This window comes from Amborella trichopoda, chromosome 6 (assembly GCF_054954075.1).
Source record: "Amborella trichopoda isolate Santa Cruz 75 chromosome 6, AtrichopodaSantaCruz75HAP2 v2.0, whole genome shotgun sequence".
NCBI classification, from domain to species: domain Eukaryota; kingdom Viridiplantae; phylum Streptophyta; class Magnoliopsida; order Amborellales; family Amborellaceae; genus Amborella; species Amborella trichopoda.
In genome coordinates, this window is record NC_142341.1 from 443,989 (window position 1) to 461,193 (window position 17,205).

The following is a 17,205-nucleotide window of genomic DNA, read 5'->3' on the forward strand; positions in this document are numbered from 1 at the left end:
CATTTCAATCTCTCAAATTTCACATATGATGGATAAAAGTGATTGTAACCTCCTTGTATCAAAAGTGAACAGTCTTATAATATACAATCCAAAAAAATAAGAGACCATATACAATGAGACCATTTACCTTTGACGTAAGGTGATCACAATTCCTTACAACCATTTAATATGAAATTTGATAGCTTAGATGTATCACAAAGCTCAAGAAGATTTCTTTTGAAATTTGAGCCTGTTCAATGGAATAATTGCAGCCACCCAATTTCTCATTTAAGGATCAAGATTAATGTGACCAACTTGTATTAAAGGTAAATGGTCTCACTTCATACTTTCCCAAAAAATAAACACGAATCGTATGTCATTATTTTATGCCTTTATCAAGGCTTGGTTTGGAATTGGATGGCCATATAAATAAAACATATAACCCCATTTTTTAGAATATAAGAAAAACATTTCCTTTTCTTGTATTATTGTTCTGGCTGGGTGCCAGAAAATAGGCTCCTCCATGAATATGGAGGAGTTTTGGGGATTATCAAGAGTTATGATATGATCTGCACAAAATGGGAGAGGTAATGAAGATCAAGCCAAGAGAGATTTGGTTTATGGGAGCCACCTGAAGAGTGTTGCCTTGAATTGAATTTCAATGAAGCTCTTAAGTTAGGGTGCAGTTTGCATACGGATGCATCCGTAGGTATAGAGGTAAGGTGCACCTTCAAATTTTATCATGGTATATGATTTTGATGTAAAATGTTTTACGATTATCTCAAAATCTACTTTTATATCTAATTATAAAATTATAAATTTAAAAAATGGTTAAAATCAAGTAGATATATAAACATATAAAAATCTTGAAAATGAACGGTGCAGATAATATATTGTACAATGCACTATTTCTGAGACTTAAAATTTTTATATTTTTCATAGTCATACGTCTTGATGTTGAGAAGATCAATCAAAGGGTTTTTCAACATTAAAACTACCTTTTCTAATGGATTTTTAAGACGCATCCGTAGTTCTACCTTACATTATAAGGTAGCATCGTTATATAAACTTTTTCCCTTATGTTAACCCCAGAATCCTTATATAAACTTTTTCCCTTATGTTAAAACCCGGAAGTGGTGTGGTGAGGGATAATAGGGGAGCAATTATGAAGAAATACGATGATCCTGAGTCTTGTGGGCATAGCAACTGCTAACAAAGCTGAGCTCCAATCGTTATTACAGGCTAAAGATAGTATTACAGTATGGGACAAAGTTGGTACAAGGAGACTCTTAATGTGATTTAAATCAGCGTTCGGTCGCTTAGCTTCGGCCAAAGCCTTCGGATTTTAGGCCTAGATTGAAGCTCTTTTCGCTTCGGCCAAAGCCTTCGGATTTTAGACCTAGACTGAAGCGAAGCTTGATGTTGCGGCTTTGGTCAGATTTAAGCCGCTTTCGTAAGACTCGGGTCTGCTCCGGGCCGATTCAGCCGAAGCTTCGGCCAGTTCTGCCTAAGCAAGGAAATATCCATATAAAAGTACGTTTTTTATTTTCTGAAATTTTTATTTTTACTTTTTTATTATGTTTATATATTTATATATATCAAATATCTAATTTATTTATATTAATTTTTTTTTAAAAAAAAATCCGAAACCTTTTCCCAAATCGGCTGAAGTACCGAATTGCTTCATTTTTCTCACCAATCCAAAAAAGACTACAAAGCGCACATGACAACATTGATTTAAATGGCGCAAAAAGGAAATGGAGGTGTTGCGGTCACCATGAAAAAATAGTGAATTTCATGCCCCCAAATGGAACCAAAAGATGCACATGCCCATCAGATCCTGAAATGGTAGGCCTCCCAAGACTCTTTGCCCAAAATAAATTTATGGGTCCAAGACACAGAAAAACTAGCAAATAAAGCATCAATACAATCCAATTTAAGTGGAAGAGAAAAATACGCCATCAGTCTTATAGATGATTAGCATCCACAGAGGCTAGCACGCACATCTTTGCAGCAAACTTTGGATTGCACAATCCTTAACACAATTGTAAGGAAAGATATTTAATTTACAAGAGCCCCTAATCAATGTAACATACATTATAATGCTCCGGAAACAACGAATTATATGACCCAAAACCACGCTACAATAGAACCAACAGCCAACCCCACAACCAAAAAGAGCACAATCACGACCCCCGCCATCTCAGCATGTTGCAAAGGAACAGCCTTTGGAGCCAATATCATCAAAATACTTGTAAAATACCCGTTTGTGAGCCCCAAAAGGCATGTCAACACAGTGACTGGGATCTCAGTCCTGAAAAACTTTGGCCCATGCAAACAGCCATAGAATAATGGATAAAACAACAGCCTGACCACTGTAGCCCCAACTGCGATTTTCTCATTCTCGATAATATAAAAAGCGGTCAAAGTTTTCCCTACCAAATCAAAAACATTATAACCAGCTATGAGCAAGATCGGGTACCAATCTTTGAGGAGGCTAGAGTGCACGTCTTCTGTTATATAACCCGGAAATATTGAGAGGGTAATCACATAAATGAGGCCCACCCCGAAACAAAACCACTTTATTCTCCCTATTATATGCCATAAGTTGGATGACCAGACATGGGTCTCCTTCTCATTCTTCTCCTCATCCTCTTCAACGGTTATGGCCTTTACTTTGAGGTTTTTGTAGTACCGAATAATGGGAAGCGTGTGTGTCACGTTGTGGCAAATGAGGCAGACAATCATGAACGCGATGCTCACACCAAAGTAAAGGTTGGCACTGCGCCTTAGACCATGGGCATCTTGAGAGAAGATGGATTTGGTAATGATCCTCATTAGGGAGACAAGCACACCTTCAATCACGGTAAAGCAATGCATGTGTTTGGTTACCAAAAGATACAATAAACAGCATGCATGCACACATACTAATACTATCTCTCTCTATGTATGTAAACACACATACTACCACAATATATGATCGTATTCTATGTATGACATCTCTTGAAATTTTTGAATAGATTATATGTATAGGACGAATCAAAGCTTGAAAAAATTTGCAAATGTTGATTGGTTGGGAGAATAAAAGGAAAGACATTCTGTTTTAGGTCATTCTGTGTACCCTAGAGAGAACTTCACCGGGAGCAGCAAGAAAAACACATTGATTTCCATGTCGAAATGTATAAATATGAGGAAGTACCCAGATTACTTATTTGAACGGTGTAGACCCAATACAACACCAATTAGAATATGTGATTTGATTCAAGTAGAATTCTCGAAAAAGGCAAGGGGTAGGCTCAAAAGGATATGGATAGAAGTAGTATAAAAGATATGGGAACTTTTGGCCTTAGTGAGGGTATGGCTCTTGATAGAGCAGAATAACGAAACATGATTTGTGTAGCTGACTCCAAATAGTATAGATAAGGCTCTATTGATGATGATGATGATTATGACTTAGATTACATATTTTTAAATAAACATACCAAAGGTGAAACTACTTGAGAAGTAGTGATTGAATTGTATTCAGCTCCAATAAGGTTGCAGCATTTGCTTACCATTTTGTTATGAGAAAATTACTGCAGCCGAAGTTAAAAGCCACTTTGGAAGACCAGCTCTACTTTGCCCCAATTTGAAAACATGCCGACTCACAACCATGCATGGATTCATACATTGATTAGATAAGTTCATGTCTCTGATATTTTTTATTTTTATTTTTTCTATTATAAACTCATTACTGAATCAAGAAATGGAATAATAGGTAAGTTTCCATGTAGTTTTCAAGGTAAGACAACTATTTTTCTTTTGACCAAAAGGAAGATGATAATAGTGCAACTGGCTTTCTGGTTTATGCACCCACTAGGCATGCCTTTAAAGACTTGAAAGATAGGAAGCTATACTATTTCCATTTTGATCTTTGAAGAGAAGGAATGTTACATAAACCCCAACCACCCAACCATAACCAGCCGTACAAGAAACCCCTAGATTGATGCCTTGTTAAAAACCTCTAATGTCCATAATGTACTCAAAAGAGTAAATGTCCCATGAGATAAGATGTTGGAATCTTCGTCTCCAGACCAGTTTGCATGTATGTACGAGGCTCTGCTAGTGCTACGCCTTGTGCGCTGCTTGCTGATTTTGGGATATCTATAGTATGGCAACTTTTTTGTTTTTGTGTATAAGGGGGTATTCTCAATGGGGTCATCTTTCTGAAAAAGGTGTTTAACCAATGTATGGATTTTACTCTGTCTAGTGCAGCCTAACGGGCACATGCAAACATGCCGTCCATTTATACACTTTTGAACTCATGATAAGTAATGCCGACCAATCTTGGTATGGCTAAATTTTATCTAGTCTCTTGTGCTGAGAACAGCCATCTGATAGAGATGTCTACTGCTTGGTTACTGCAATACCCAACTTGGTGGCCAATGCTCATGGAGAGTGAACTTGGGTGATCTTGCCCCCATATGGGGGACATGACCCCAATTCCTTAGGGATCAGTCAATATAATTCATCCCCATGTCAAATAATTTTTTAAAGGGAAATAAGTCATAAATGCATATCAAAAAGTAAATGATGCGGAAAAATCATCGCTTGTATATTTTCTTGAGAAAACATACTTGCAAGTAAAAACATATATTACTGATATGCTTACTGTGTACATAAATATAATTTATAAAAACTGTGTATTTGGTTTTTGTTATTTATTTTATATACTTATTGTAAGAGAACTCCTAGGACAATCACAAATAAGGGAGGTTCTTGCTACAATTACCCCTTGCTCCCGCACCCACTCACCCTTTCAACAACTATTGTCTACCGTTTCAAGCTTTTGTGAATGTCCATCGAGTATGATCACCAACTCTGCCCTATCAAGGATCTAAAAGAGTACCTTCTTCTTTTGAGAGTAGCACAAGCGTACTTATGTCTCTTAAACCACTTGTACTCTTAATCCCACTACAGGTGTACCTTCTTATGTCCCTTAAAACAATGTATGCTCTTTGAAAATCAGGCCAATGCATCTGTTGGTGCATCCTAAGGACCGAATTCCCCCAATCCTGGCCGATTTCACAACTTAATGTGGACACCATTGAAATTTCCATAGGGGGCCCCAAAGCCGACTCGAGTACCCACTACCAACCTACTTGCATCTAAGCCTAAACAAACAAGAAAAACAGGATCTAAAAATGAAAAAAAAAAACAGTCCTGACCCATTGACATTCATTTAGCAAAATTGTCGGTCACAATAAAACAAAGGCCCAAAATCTGTGCCCATCCATAGAAAGACAGTAAGGGCAGCATAACGTCACTCTTGTAGTCTAAGCTTTGTGTACCGGCAAGATGCCCAAAAGTGGCATATTGCCTTCCCTCTGGACCCATTAGGACCACAATTGATCAGCTTTTCTAGATCAAATCACTGTAGTACATGGATGATAAGCTTGGAAAGCCATCCCAGTCAAAATCTAAAGTAGTTTATCAGAGAGAGAGAGAGAGAGAGAGAGAGAGAGATAGAAGTCCAGCATGAGAAAAAAAGCATCCCCATGGAGCCTCACAGAGAGAGAGCATCCCCATTGAGCAATTCAAATAAGAGGGATCATTGAGTGTGTGTGTGAGAGAGAGAAAGCATCCGAAAGAAAGAGATCCAGCATGAGAAAATAGGCATCCCCATAGAGAAATTCAAAGCTAGGACCATTTTGAGAGAGAAAGAGACAGAGGGCATCTAAAGAAGCAAGTAGATAGTACAAACACCCCCAATGGAGAACTCTAGGAAAACGCAGAAGCCATTTGCGTACCCGAAGCGGCAGTCCCAGCGACAACAGCCTGCATGTACCTCTCCGGCAGCTCTCCGGCCGACCCGATCAAACTGCCCTGCACCAGTGCATCCCCCATTCCAGACAATCCAGTTGCAGCCACCGTCACATAATACGCACCATACAATCCCCTCCTCCCCTTCACATAACACACATCCATAACTGGAACAACCACTAGAGAAACAACAAACATCACTAGCCCAAGGTTTATCCTTATATATGCCCTCGATTTCTCGGCCACCCTTATAATTATCAGCAGAAAAATCAGAGCCACCAACATGTATGTCACTGCAAATACTCGGTCCACTGCGACGCCAGGGTAGAGGTAGGCAAAGTAATCGACTGCGGTGATGAAGGCATTCCATGGGACGAGGAATCCTGCCCCTAGGATGAAGTAAATGATGTATGCAAGGTGGAAGGAATCAGGGGGGATCTGGGTAGAGAGAGAATTCGGGTTCAGTGGGGTGGTTTCTAGGGTTTCTGATGAGTCCTTGGGAGATGTGGAGGAGAAGCCCATTGTTGAAAAATGGTGGGATTGGGTTTGCTTCTTTTGCAGATGGGGTTCTCTGTTTTTTTAGGGTTAAAGTTTGAAGTCGTGAAATTTAGGGTTTTCGATTGCATGGCCTAGGTTTTCGCAACTAATTTCTCTGAAACTATAGCGCCATGGCCAGAGTTCACAAGGTGAGATCGATGAGGTTGGTGGTGAAGTTGTTAGCAATCAATGATTGCAACCAAACGATATACCCCTTTGTTTTTCCGTAAATTACGAAAATGCCATTCTTCCTGCTAATAATAAACTAAAATTAGAAGGAATAAATGTGTCATTTTGTAAATTACAAAAATGGCAGAAGAAAAAGTCTAGTGGTTGGTCAGGAGAAGGAATATTGTGCTCCCGAGGAAGCATATTATACTCCATATGGCAGAGGATTTGTTTCAGAGGATTTTTCAAATTTTGGGAATCACCAAGAATAGCTAAATGATCATTTCACAAGAAAAAGTTCAGATTTTTAGGCAAATATACTCTATTTTAACGATAGCAATACTTTCCATCTACTCCCTCCCTTCCAAAAAAAAAAAACTTTATTGGATTTTTTTTTTTTACTATCAGATTATAGAATCTTCCCAAAAATGACTATTTTCAAAAGTTTTAACATATTTTGTCATGTTATTATTATTTAAAGGAAAAAGTTTATACAAGGTTGAGGCCCTAAACAATTAAATTTAGGCGCACTTCAAAAATTCGATAGAAGGTGTTTCGATATCTAAAAATCTTAAAATCCAACCATCTCAGACCTTGAGATACATGGACATAAAAAAAAAAAAAGATAGTTTTTCTCTTTAAATTGAGATAGTTGTTTCTCTAAATAATTTAAAGTAGTTTGTTTCTCTCTTAAATTTGATATTGTTTCTCTTTCTAAAATTTTGATCAAATTTTTTACAAGGGGGAAAATTTTTACAATAGGGAAAATTTCTTACGTATTTGCCGCATACTAAATGTGCGTAACATAATTTTCGCATGAAAATATTTTGTACAAAAATATTTTCATACCTACCAAATGTGTGCAAAATAGTGTAAACCAAGGTTATGCAAATAGATGATCCAAACAAGGGATTTACATAATCTGGGTATTATCTAAAAATTATCCAAACAATCATTTCTTAATAATCAGGATTTGCATAACCATATGATCCAAAAAATAGTTTGTCTACCTTAGGATCCAAACGAGCCCTAGGTTGCATATTAATACAAGAGCACAAGTCCTGTGTTACAAAATTGAAAAATAGTTTTTAGTTAATATTCTTTCTCCATGTTTGGAACCTAAACAAACAGGAGTATTTGCATCACTCGGTTGAAACCACCCCCCTAGTTCCAAACTGGTTCCAATTTTGAAATAATAAAATTTTAAATTAGACCGTCTGCGGTACTTGCATGTATAGATGCATGCACATATGGTAATTATGGCCTCTATCATGAACGGCTAATTGTGTTATTAAAGGAAACCGTGTGAGCATTTATACTCGTGTCTATGCGCCAACAAAAATTAGGGAAAATATCTCTTTATCTTTTATTTTTAACTTCCATACATCTCTCTCTAAAATCTATATCTCTTTTTTTCGCTTCTCGATGAGTTTATCAGCTAAAGGGTCTCTTTTTTTCGCTTCTCGATGAGTTTATCAGCTAAAGGGTTTAGTTTGAGCTTGAACACGAGCACACCTTCTTATGTATGAGAGAGAAATAGAGTTTGAGAGAGAGAGAGATGGAGTTTAGGTTTTAGAGAGAGATGAAATTTGAGTTTTAGGGAGAGAGACAGTGATGTGTGTGTGAGAGAGAGAGAGAGAGAGTTTTAGAGAGAGATAGGGTTTTGAGATAGAGATGATAATGTGTGAGAGAGATGGAGTTTTAGAGAGAGAGATAGATAGAGTCATTTTATAAGTTGTTGAGGTCAATAATAGATGGTCAAAAAGATTTTGGGGGTTGGAAGATAGAAAAGATGGAGTCATTTTGCTTACAAGTAATATTTTAAATTTTTGGGTCTCATGAGATATAAAAGTTAAAAATAGAGAATACTAAGATATTTTTCAAAAAATTATACAAGTCAAGTGGGTTTGTATTATACCATAAGCTACTTTGAAAAATAGAGGTTACTTGGACTCTAAATTAGGATAAGGTACTTGTTAAGGGGCTCTATAAAGTGGGAGTTAATACCTTTGCTCAGCGTCTAAGGAAATAATTTCGTGTGAAAGACTTCCCTTGTAGGGTTAGGTGAAGGAATATTTTAACACGGATTAGTCTCGGTATATTTTCTTCACACAACTGACAACTAATTGGTGTAGTAATATTTTCATACCTGACTACATGTGAAAATTTTTTCACTAGTGCGAACCAAACTTATTGTAAGGTAGTTTAGATTTCCATCCAATGCAAACTCTCTCTCTTGTCACAATAAATATATTCATTGGAGATTTAACTAGAAATATAAAGAGAAATTATCAGAAATATATCTTAGTTATTGTCTAATTAGAAAAAAAAAGACTCAAACATTCATAAAGCTCATCTATATCCTTTTTCCTTAATTTTGACTTCTTTTTTTTTTTGGGACAAAAATAAGCTTCACGGTAGTCATATTACCATGAAGCCTATGCATTACGGTACTTAAAGTACTGTGATGACTAAATCTTATGCATCACGGTATTTAAAGTACTGTAATGGCTAAATCTTATATTTTAACATGTTATTGGAAGGTAATGTCTTGAGGACATTACTGTACTTTAAATACAGTTATTCGTAAGACATCTTATACGGCACTTAATATGTCGTGAGGAGCTAAGACCAACCGTGTACCCCACCAATGTGAAAACAAAAAAAGATGAAAAATAGCGATGCCCCTATAATATTTTCATTTATCTTCTCTTTCATGTGTATCTTATAAAATTAAAAAGATATTCTTTTTTTTGACAAATAATTAGAAAGATATTCTTCCTAAAGTTTATATCTCATTGCACAACTATTTTCTTTCTCTCTTCTTTGATCATACGGGGATATATCTTTATACTATTTTTCATTTATCTTTTTAAATTTTAGAAGATATCTTCGTAAATCTTTATTTCCCCAGATTTTAGGGGATTTTAAAAATAGAAACTCCCTCTCTCTCTCTCTCTCTCATGTAACTCTCTCTGTCACACCTTTACATATCTAACTCTATCTTTTAGGCATTATTTTTAAGAATATCCTCCTATCCTATTTAAAAGGCATCAAAAAATTTAGGGGAAAGTCCTTCTCTCTCCTTCCACTTAACTCTCTTTATCTTTATCTCCTTCACGCAATAAAGAAAATAAATATATAGGAAATCCCCCAAGTTCTCTCTCTAGGTACAGAGATAAAGATGAAAAAGAGATATTGTGATTCGAAAATCAATATGGAATTGTTCGATCTGACTCGGTAATCAATCACCCTGTTTTAGTTCTACATATACATATAGGAACACGGCTTAGTCCAAAAGGGTACTAGTGGTTTCGAACAGTAAAACAACAATTATCTACAGTAAAATGGTGATCTTGGCTGTTAATTCACCTATCTAGATCGGTTTTTGGTCAATTCATTGTTTCTTCACATATTTTTCCCTACTTCACTTTTTTTTCATACAAACAAATGGTGATCCAGACTGCCGATTCACTTATCTCGGACCTATTTTTGGAATGCCCGATCCAAGTCACCGATCCATTTTTTAAAAGACCCGGTTTTTATGAATCCCTAGACTCGTACTATTTTCATGCAGGCTCCCTTGAGCGCCCATTATTTGTATCGATATTGGATCCAAATTTGTAGTGATCCATGATCTACATTATGGTGAACATAAATATAAGAAATAAAATATAATAAAATAAACTTTTAAAACATTTTTATTAGAATATTTTCTTATCGTTGGATAGGAATATTTAGTTGTGAATGTTCATCTTAAAGTTGAACATTTGTGATTGTGCAGACTAGTGAATCCGCTAACTCACAAAACACTTTTTTTTTTGTTTTTTAATCACTGATTTCAACTAAGGAAACCGTTTCTATGAGTCCATGTCGAAATGAGTCGACTCTTAAAATTTTATTTTTGAGATGGATTTTTGCATGCAATCTCTAATATGGAGATCATGAATATAAAAAAATAAATAAATTTAGAAAAATAAAAATAACGATTTAATGAAAATCACATTTGGACCGTTAATCATCATACAAATATGACTTTAAACTATAATTCCCCCCAACCTCATAGGTGCAACTTTTACTTTGAAATGAAATAATAACACAATGAAAGGAAAAGGTTTATATTACTCCTAGGTTTTATAAAGTAATACTACACGTCAAAACCAAGTAAGAAGAAGAGGTATTGTCCTCAATGCAACAAAGAGGAAATGAAGACTACATAGAGAGAGAAACAAGAGAACAAAGAATTTAGAGAGAGAGAGAGGGGGGAGGGAAAGAAGCGAGAGAAGAGGAGGAGAACACGAAGACAGCTTCGATTTTAATAGAGGATAGAATTAGAGACATATTTGGAAGGAATAGAGAGAGGTACAAATAAACATGAGGGGAAGAGTGTGACTTTAGTCCCATATCAAAGCCACACAAGTCATGTATAACAAATAAAAGTTCCAAGTCCCACATTTGAAGTCACTGAGCTCAGTAGCGTGGGCTTGTAACTCAAGCGAGGGCATTCAAGGTGGTCTGGACGGTGACTTGGCTCTCGTGGGTGGGTGGGTTGCGCGTGGTTCAAGGTGTCCTCTCCAAGCCAAGAGTTGGCTGTGCCCATTTGACCCAAGGATTGGGGTAGATTGGTACTTAAGAGTGGAGGAGATCGCGTGAGGCTGGTTTCACAGAGCAGCGATTACCTCCCGCTCTTAAGAGTGGAGAAGATCGCGTGAGGCTGGTAGATTGGTACTTAAGAGTGGAGGAGATCGCGTGAGGCCTGGTTTCACAGAGCAGCGATTACCTCTCACTCTTAAGAGTGGAGGAGATCGCGTGAGGCTGGTAGATTTGGTACTTAAGAGTGGAGGAGATCGCGTGAGGCCTGGTTTCACAGAGCAGCGATTACCTCCCGCTCTTAAGAGTGGAGGAGATCGCGTGAGGCTGGTTTCACAGAGCAGCGATTACCTCCCGCTCTTGGCAGTGGAAGGATTGCACGTTCGTGTGTGATCTGCCCAATCCAAACCCTTGAGCTCCCAAACTCGCTTGGACAACCGCTTTTGCCTCGGCAATCAAGGTCAGTGACGTTTTGCCATTCCGCTCTTGGCAGTGGTGTTTTGCAATCAAGGTCAATCACCTTTTAATCACGTTTTGCCATTCCGCTCTTGGCAGTGGTGTTTTGCCTCGGCAATTAAAGGTCAATCACCTTTGTCATTTTGCTCTTGGCGGTGGTGTTTGCTTCGGCTCCTTTTTGCGGTCAATCACTTCTGCCATTCCGTTCTTGGTAGTGGTGTTTGCCTTGGCTCTTTTATGCAGTCTAATCACTATTTTCGGGGCTCAAATTTTTTTGTTTTTCATATTCATACATCTCAATAACGAGATGATCGATTATAAGGTTTTTTTCAACATTAAAACAACATTTCCGATAGATTTTTGAGGTGCATATGTGATTCTATATTTTAAATATATATATATATGGCAAAGTCTTTCCAACGCCTATAGGTGAAAATAAATAGTGATTTCGCCTATTCTTATCACCGTCCAAAGTTCATCGCATGATCACGATTATCCAGTAGTGTTTTATTTTTCATTTTTTTCAACAAATCGGAATGATCTAAAATTTGGAGCATGTGTATATCTTAGTGATATGCATCTAATAAAAATATATAAAAATAATAATTTGTAAAAAACAAATTGGCCAAAATAACCTCTGAATCCTTTCGGGAGTATTTTGGTCAATTTATTTCTTGTAAAATATATTTTTGATATTTTTCGTAGATTCATCTATTTTTTATGAACACACATTCCAAATTCTAGATCACTCCAATTTGTATAAAAACAATGAAAAATAAAAAACTACCAGACAATTGTAACCGTACAATGAACTTTGGACGGTGATGAGGGTAGGAGAAATCACTTTTCACTTTTCACTTTTGCCTATAAACATTTTGTAGTATCTTCTATATATATATAGGAAAAACTTGGGTGAGCCCAATAGTTTACAGGAAAAAATGAGCCCAACGGCCCAGATTGAATCTGGGCGGATCTTACGATCATAGATGTCTAGTAGGAATTGAATTTTAATATTTTTTCTACAAATCACTCGAAATTTTATTTTTGTGTTCTTCTCATCAAGACGCACCTAATAACAACAAAAAAAAAACAAATGCAAAAAAAAATTGATCAAAATACCCTCGAAACTTTTTGAGGGTATTTTAGTAAATTTATTTCATGTAAAATATATTTTTAATATTTTTTGAAGATTCACTTATTTTTTATGTACAAACACTCTAAATTTTAAGTGATTTAGACATGTAAAAAAAAAAATTAAAATGCAAACACTACCAGACATATGTGATTGTCCGATCGGCTGAATTTGGGCCGTTGGGCTCATTCTTTCCTATGAGCTAGTGGGCTCACCCTAGCATCTTTCATATATATATATATATATATATATATATATATATATATATATATATATATATATATATATATATATGAAAAAGATATGGTGTGCAGCCTAGTGTAGATAAGCTAAATGTGTGAACGGCCCAAATTGAATCTAGGCCGATTTGACGATCACGGATGCCCAGTAGTGTTTAGTAGTATTTGAATTTTAATTTGTTTTCTACAAAATGGAATGGCCTAAAATTTGGAGCGTGTGTTCATAAAAAATAGGTGAATCTACAAAAAATATTTTACATGAAAGAAATTGAGGTGCTCATCAAAAATAGGTGAATCTATGAAATATATTTTACAGGATATATATATATATATATATATATATATATATATATTCCAAATAAAAAGGATTTATTAGATAGAGTTGCTCAAGCTTGTATATTTTCAAAATTTGATATGAAATCAGGATACTGGAAAATCTAGATCCAAGAACAAGATAAATATAAACTACATTTAATGTTCCATTTGGGCAATACGAATGGAATGTAATGCCTTTCGGTTTAAAAAATGCACCATCAGAATTTCAAAAGATAATGAATGATGTATTCAACTCTTATTACCCTTTCATGATAGTGTATATTGATGATGTCTTAATATTCTCTGAATCTATAGACCAACACATCAAACATATTAATACCTTTATCCATGCTGTGAGCCAAGCTGGCTTAGTAGTTTCTGCCAAAAGATTACACTTTTCAAAACTAATATCAGATTTTTAGGACACATGATTCACCATGGTACTATTATCCCAATAGACAGATCCATAGCTTTTGCTGATAAATTTCCTGATAAAATTCTCGATAAAACTGAATTACAAAGGTTTCTAGGATGCCTCAATTATGTTAGTGATTTTTACCCTAATCTTGAATTGGATTCTAAACCTTTATATGATAGACTCAAGAAGAATCCTCCTTCTTGGTCTGATATTCATACACGAGCAATACAGGTAATAAAGAGTAAGGTCAAAACTCTTGAATGCCTTTCTCTTCCACATTCTACTGCTTTGAAAATCATTGAATGTGATGCCTCTGATAAAGGACTTGGTGGCATATTAAAACAACAAATAGATTCCAAAGAACAATTATTACGTTATACATCAAAGGCTTGGAATTCAACCCAATTGAATTACTCAATGGTCAAAAAAGAATTATTAGCTATTGTTCATTGTGTTACAAAGTTCCAAAGTGATGTTTTAAACCAACATTTTCTTATACGAACCGATTGCAAAGCAGCCAAAGATATTCTTCAAAAAGATGTTAAAAATTTGATTTCTAAACAAATATTTGCCCGCTGGCAGGCTATTCTCTCTGCCTTCGATTTCTCTATTGAACATCTTCCCGGGTCTTCTAATTCTTTACCCGACTTTCTGACCCGTGAATTTTTGCAGGGGGGGCAACACTGACGCCAACGACGAATCACCACTTTCACTTGCACTTCAATTATTCCAAGATAACCTATCTGATAAAGATCTTTCATCTTTAAATATGGGCGCTCCCGAGGCAATACTCGCCGGGGCAAACAACCCATGCACTCTTTAGTTCCATATGAAAGGGAACCTTCACCCCTGAATATTCGTTCACCATCGCAATCCCTAGTTCATCAAATTACATACCCAGAAGCTCGAACTTCAACTCCTACATTCTCACCAGCCCAGTCCAAATCCACTCTTCCTACCAACAGTCCAAGATCAGAATATATCGAAAGAGCTTTTTTAATGGATATTATCATCTTAATCCTATCAATGGGGTTAAGACCAGAGAGTAATATCCATTAAAAAAGCTCTTTCGATATATTCTGATCTTGGACTGTTGGTAGGAAGAGTGGATTTGGACTGGGCTGGTGAGAATGTAGGAGTTGAAGTTCGAGCTTCTGGGTATGTAATTTGATGAACTGGGGATTGCGATGGTGAACGAATATTCAGGGGTGAAGGTTCCCCTTCATATGGAACTAAAGAGTGCATGGGTTGTTTTCCCCGGCGAGTATTGCCTCGGGAGCCCATATTTAAAGATGAAAGATCTTTATCAGATAGGTTATCTTGGAATAATTGAAGTGCAAGTGAAAGTGGTGATTCGTCGTTGGCGTCAGTGTTGCCCCCCCAGCAAAAATTCACGGGTCAGAAAGTCGGGTAAAGAATTAGAAGACCCGGGAAGATGTTCAATAGAGAAATCGAAGGCAGAGAGAATAGCCTGCCAGCGGGCAAATATTTGTTTAGAAATCAAATTTTTAACATCTTTTTGAAGAATATCTTTGGCTGCTTTGCAATCGGTTCGTATAAGAAAATGTTGGTTTAAAACATCACTTTGGAACTTTGTAACACAATGAACAATAGCTAATAATTCTTTTTTGACCATTGAGTAATTCAATTGGGTTGAATTCCAAGCCTTTGATGTATAACGTAATAATTGTTCTTTGGAATCTATTTGTTGTTTTAATATGCCACCAAGTCCTTTATCAGAGGCATCACATTCAATGATTTTCAAAGCAGTAGGATGTGGAAGAGAAAGGCATTCAAGAGTTTTGACCTTACTCTTTATTACCTGTATTGCTCGTGTATGAATATCAGACCAAGGAGGAGGATTCTTCTTGAGTCTATCATATAAAGGTTTAAAATCCAATGCAAGATTAGGGTAAAAATCACTAACATAATTGAGGCATCCTAGAAACCTTTGTAATTCAGTTTTATCGAGAATTTTATCAGGAAATTTATCAGCAAAAGCTATGGATCTGTCTATTGGGATAATAGTACCATGGTGAATCATGTGTCCTAAAAATCTGATATTAGTTTTGAAAAGTGTAATCTTTTTGGCAGAAACTACTAAGCCAGCTTGGCTCACAGCATGGATAAAGGTATTAATATGTTTGATGTGTTGGTCTATAGATTCAGAGAATATTAAGACATCATCAATATACACTATCATGAAAGGGTAATAAGAGTTGAATACATCATTCATTATTTTTTGAAATTCTGATGGTGCATTTTTTAAACCGAAAGGCATTACATTCCATTCGTATTGCCCAAATGGAACATTAAATGCAGTTTTATATTTATCTTGTTCTTGGATCTGGATTTGCCAGTATCCTGATTTCATATCAAATTTTGAAAATATACAAGCTTGAGCAACTCTATCTAATAAATCCTTTTTATTTGGAATTGGGTATCTTATCCATTTTAACACTTTATTTAATAGTTTATAATTTATAACCAATCTAGGAACTCCTCTTTCTTTTTCAGCATTTTTATTAACATAAAAAGCTGCACAACTCCAAGGTGAAGAACTTGGTCATATGAGTTTTCTCAGTAGGAGTTCTGCTATTTCTTTTCTACACATTTCCAACAAAACAGTATTCATCTGTATTGGCTTAGCTTTAGTAGGGATTTGGCTTTCAGTAAAGTTTGATTCATATGGTAAGCTGATATTACGTTTTTTCCTATCCCAAAAAGCATTGGGATGTTCGCTACATATTGATGTTTCTATTTGTTTTTGTATTGATAGAATTTTTTGTTGTATTGAAGGCATTTGTATTTGTTCTTCAATTGCCTTATATTTCACTTCCTGTTTTAGTGTACAAAGAAATTTTTCTTTGTCGTGTAATTGGCTTTTGACATTATTCAATTCTTTTAATTTAGGTTTATGTATGAAATTGAAATGTATTGGAATATTTTGAATTGTTGATGAAATTCCTGTTTCATCAATAGTGATCGGATAAAGCAATGTTAGGAATGGAACTCCTAAGATTACTGATTGGCTTAGTCCTTTAACCATAATAAATGGTGTATCAATACATTGATGATTATTACATACAGAGGCATTGGATAATTTATATTTGATAAATAATCTACTGCCATCTGCTGTATTTAATATCTGGGTAGTTTTATCAAAGTATTTTGAAGGTACAAGTCCTTCATTTATACAATTGAGATCAGCTCCTGAATCTATGAGAGCTGATGTTTCAAAACTATAATTTTTTGCAACTATAATTTTGACTTGGACAAACCATTTTTGTACAACTATTTTATTTATCAAATTGACTGAAGGAAGTAGTATTGTTGGTACTTCTGAGGAATCAATAGTCTCTATTGGATCAATAGTTTCTATTGGGTTATCCGTTATCAGGTCATTGAATTCTATTTCATCTGTCTCAGAATTTTGTTGAGACATTTGTTGTAATTCTAGTATTTGTATTCTTCCTTTTAATTGTACTATTTCGGTTTTTATTTCTTTAATCTCTCTTTTGAGATCAGAGATTGTAGGTTCTTTTTGAGAAGTGTGTTGATCACTTACT

At 35.7% G+C, this 17,205-nt stretch overlaps 1 protein-coding gene across 1 annotated transcript; it reads right to left on the reverse strand.

Annotated features, from left to right (window-relative positions):
* Nucleotides 1-1,986: 1,986 nt before the first annotated feature.
* On the reverse strand, nt 1,987-6,663 carry LOC18426894 (equilibrative nucleotide transporter 1). The gene is made up of 2 exons (XM_088869977.1): nt 5,769-6,663; nt 1,987-2,834 (listed from the first exon to the last, which is right to left on the reverse strand). The coding sequence occupies exons 1-2, from the start codon at nt 6,301-6,303 to the stop codon at nt 2,101-2,103; spliced, it is 1,269 nt and encodes a 422-aa protein (XP_088726103.1). The 5' UTR covers nt 6,304-6,663; the 3' UTR covers nt 1,987-2,100.
* Nucleotides 6,664-17,205: the final 10,542 nt, after the last annotated feature.

Excerpts from the sequence above, each read along its gene's own strand:
- LOC18426894 (XM_088869977.1), bottom strand. The coding sequence starts at position 6,303 with ATGGGCTTCTCCTCCACATCTCCCAAGGACTCATCAGAAACCCTAGAA. Across the intron at positions 2,835-5,768 it reads CGCTGGGACTGCCGCTTCGG|GTGTGCTTGTCTCCCTAATG; the intron begins GTACGCAAATGG and ends CCGTGATTGAAG.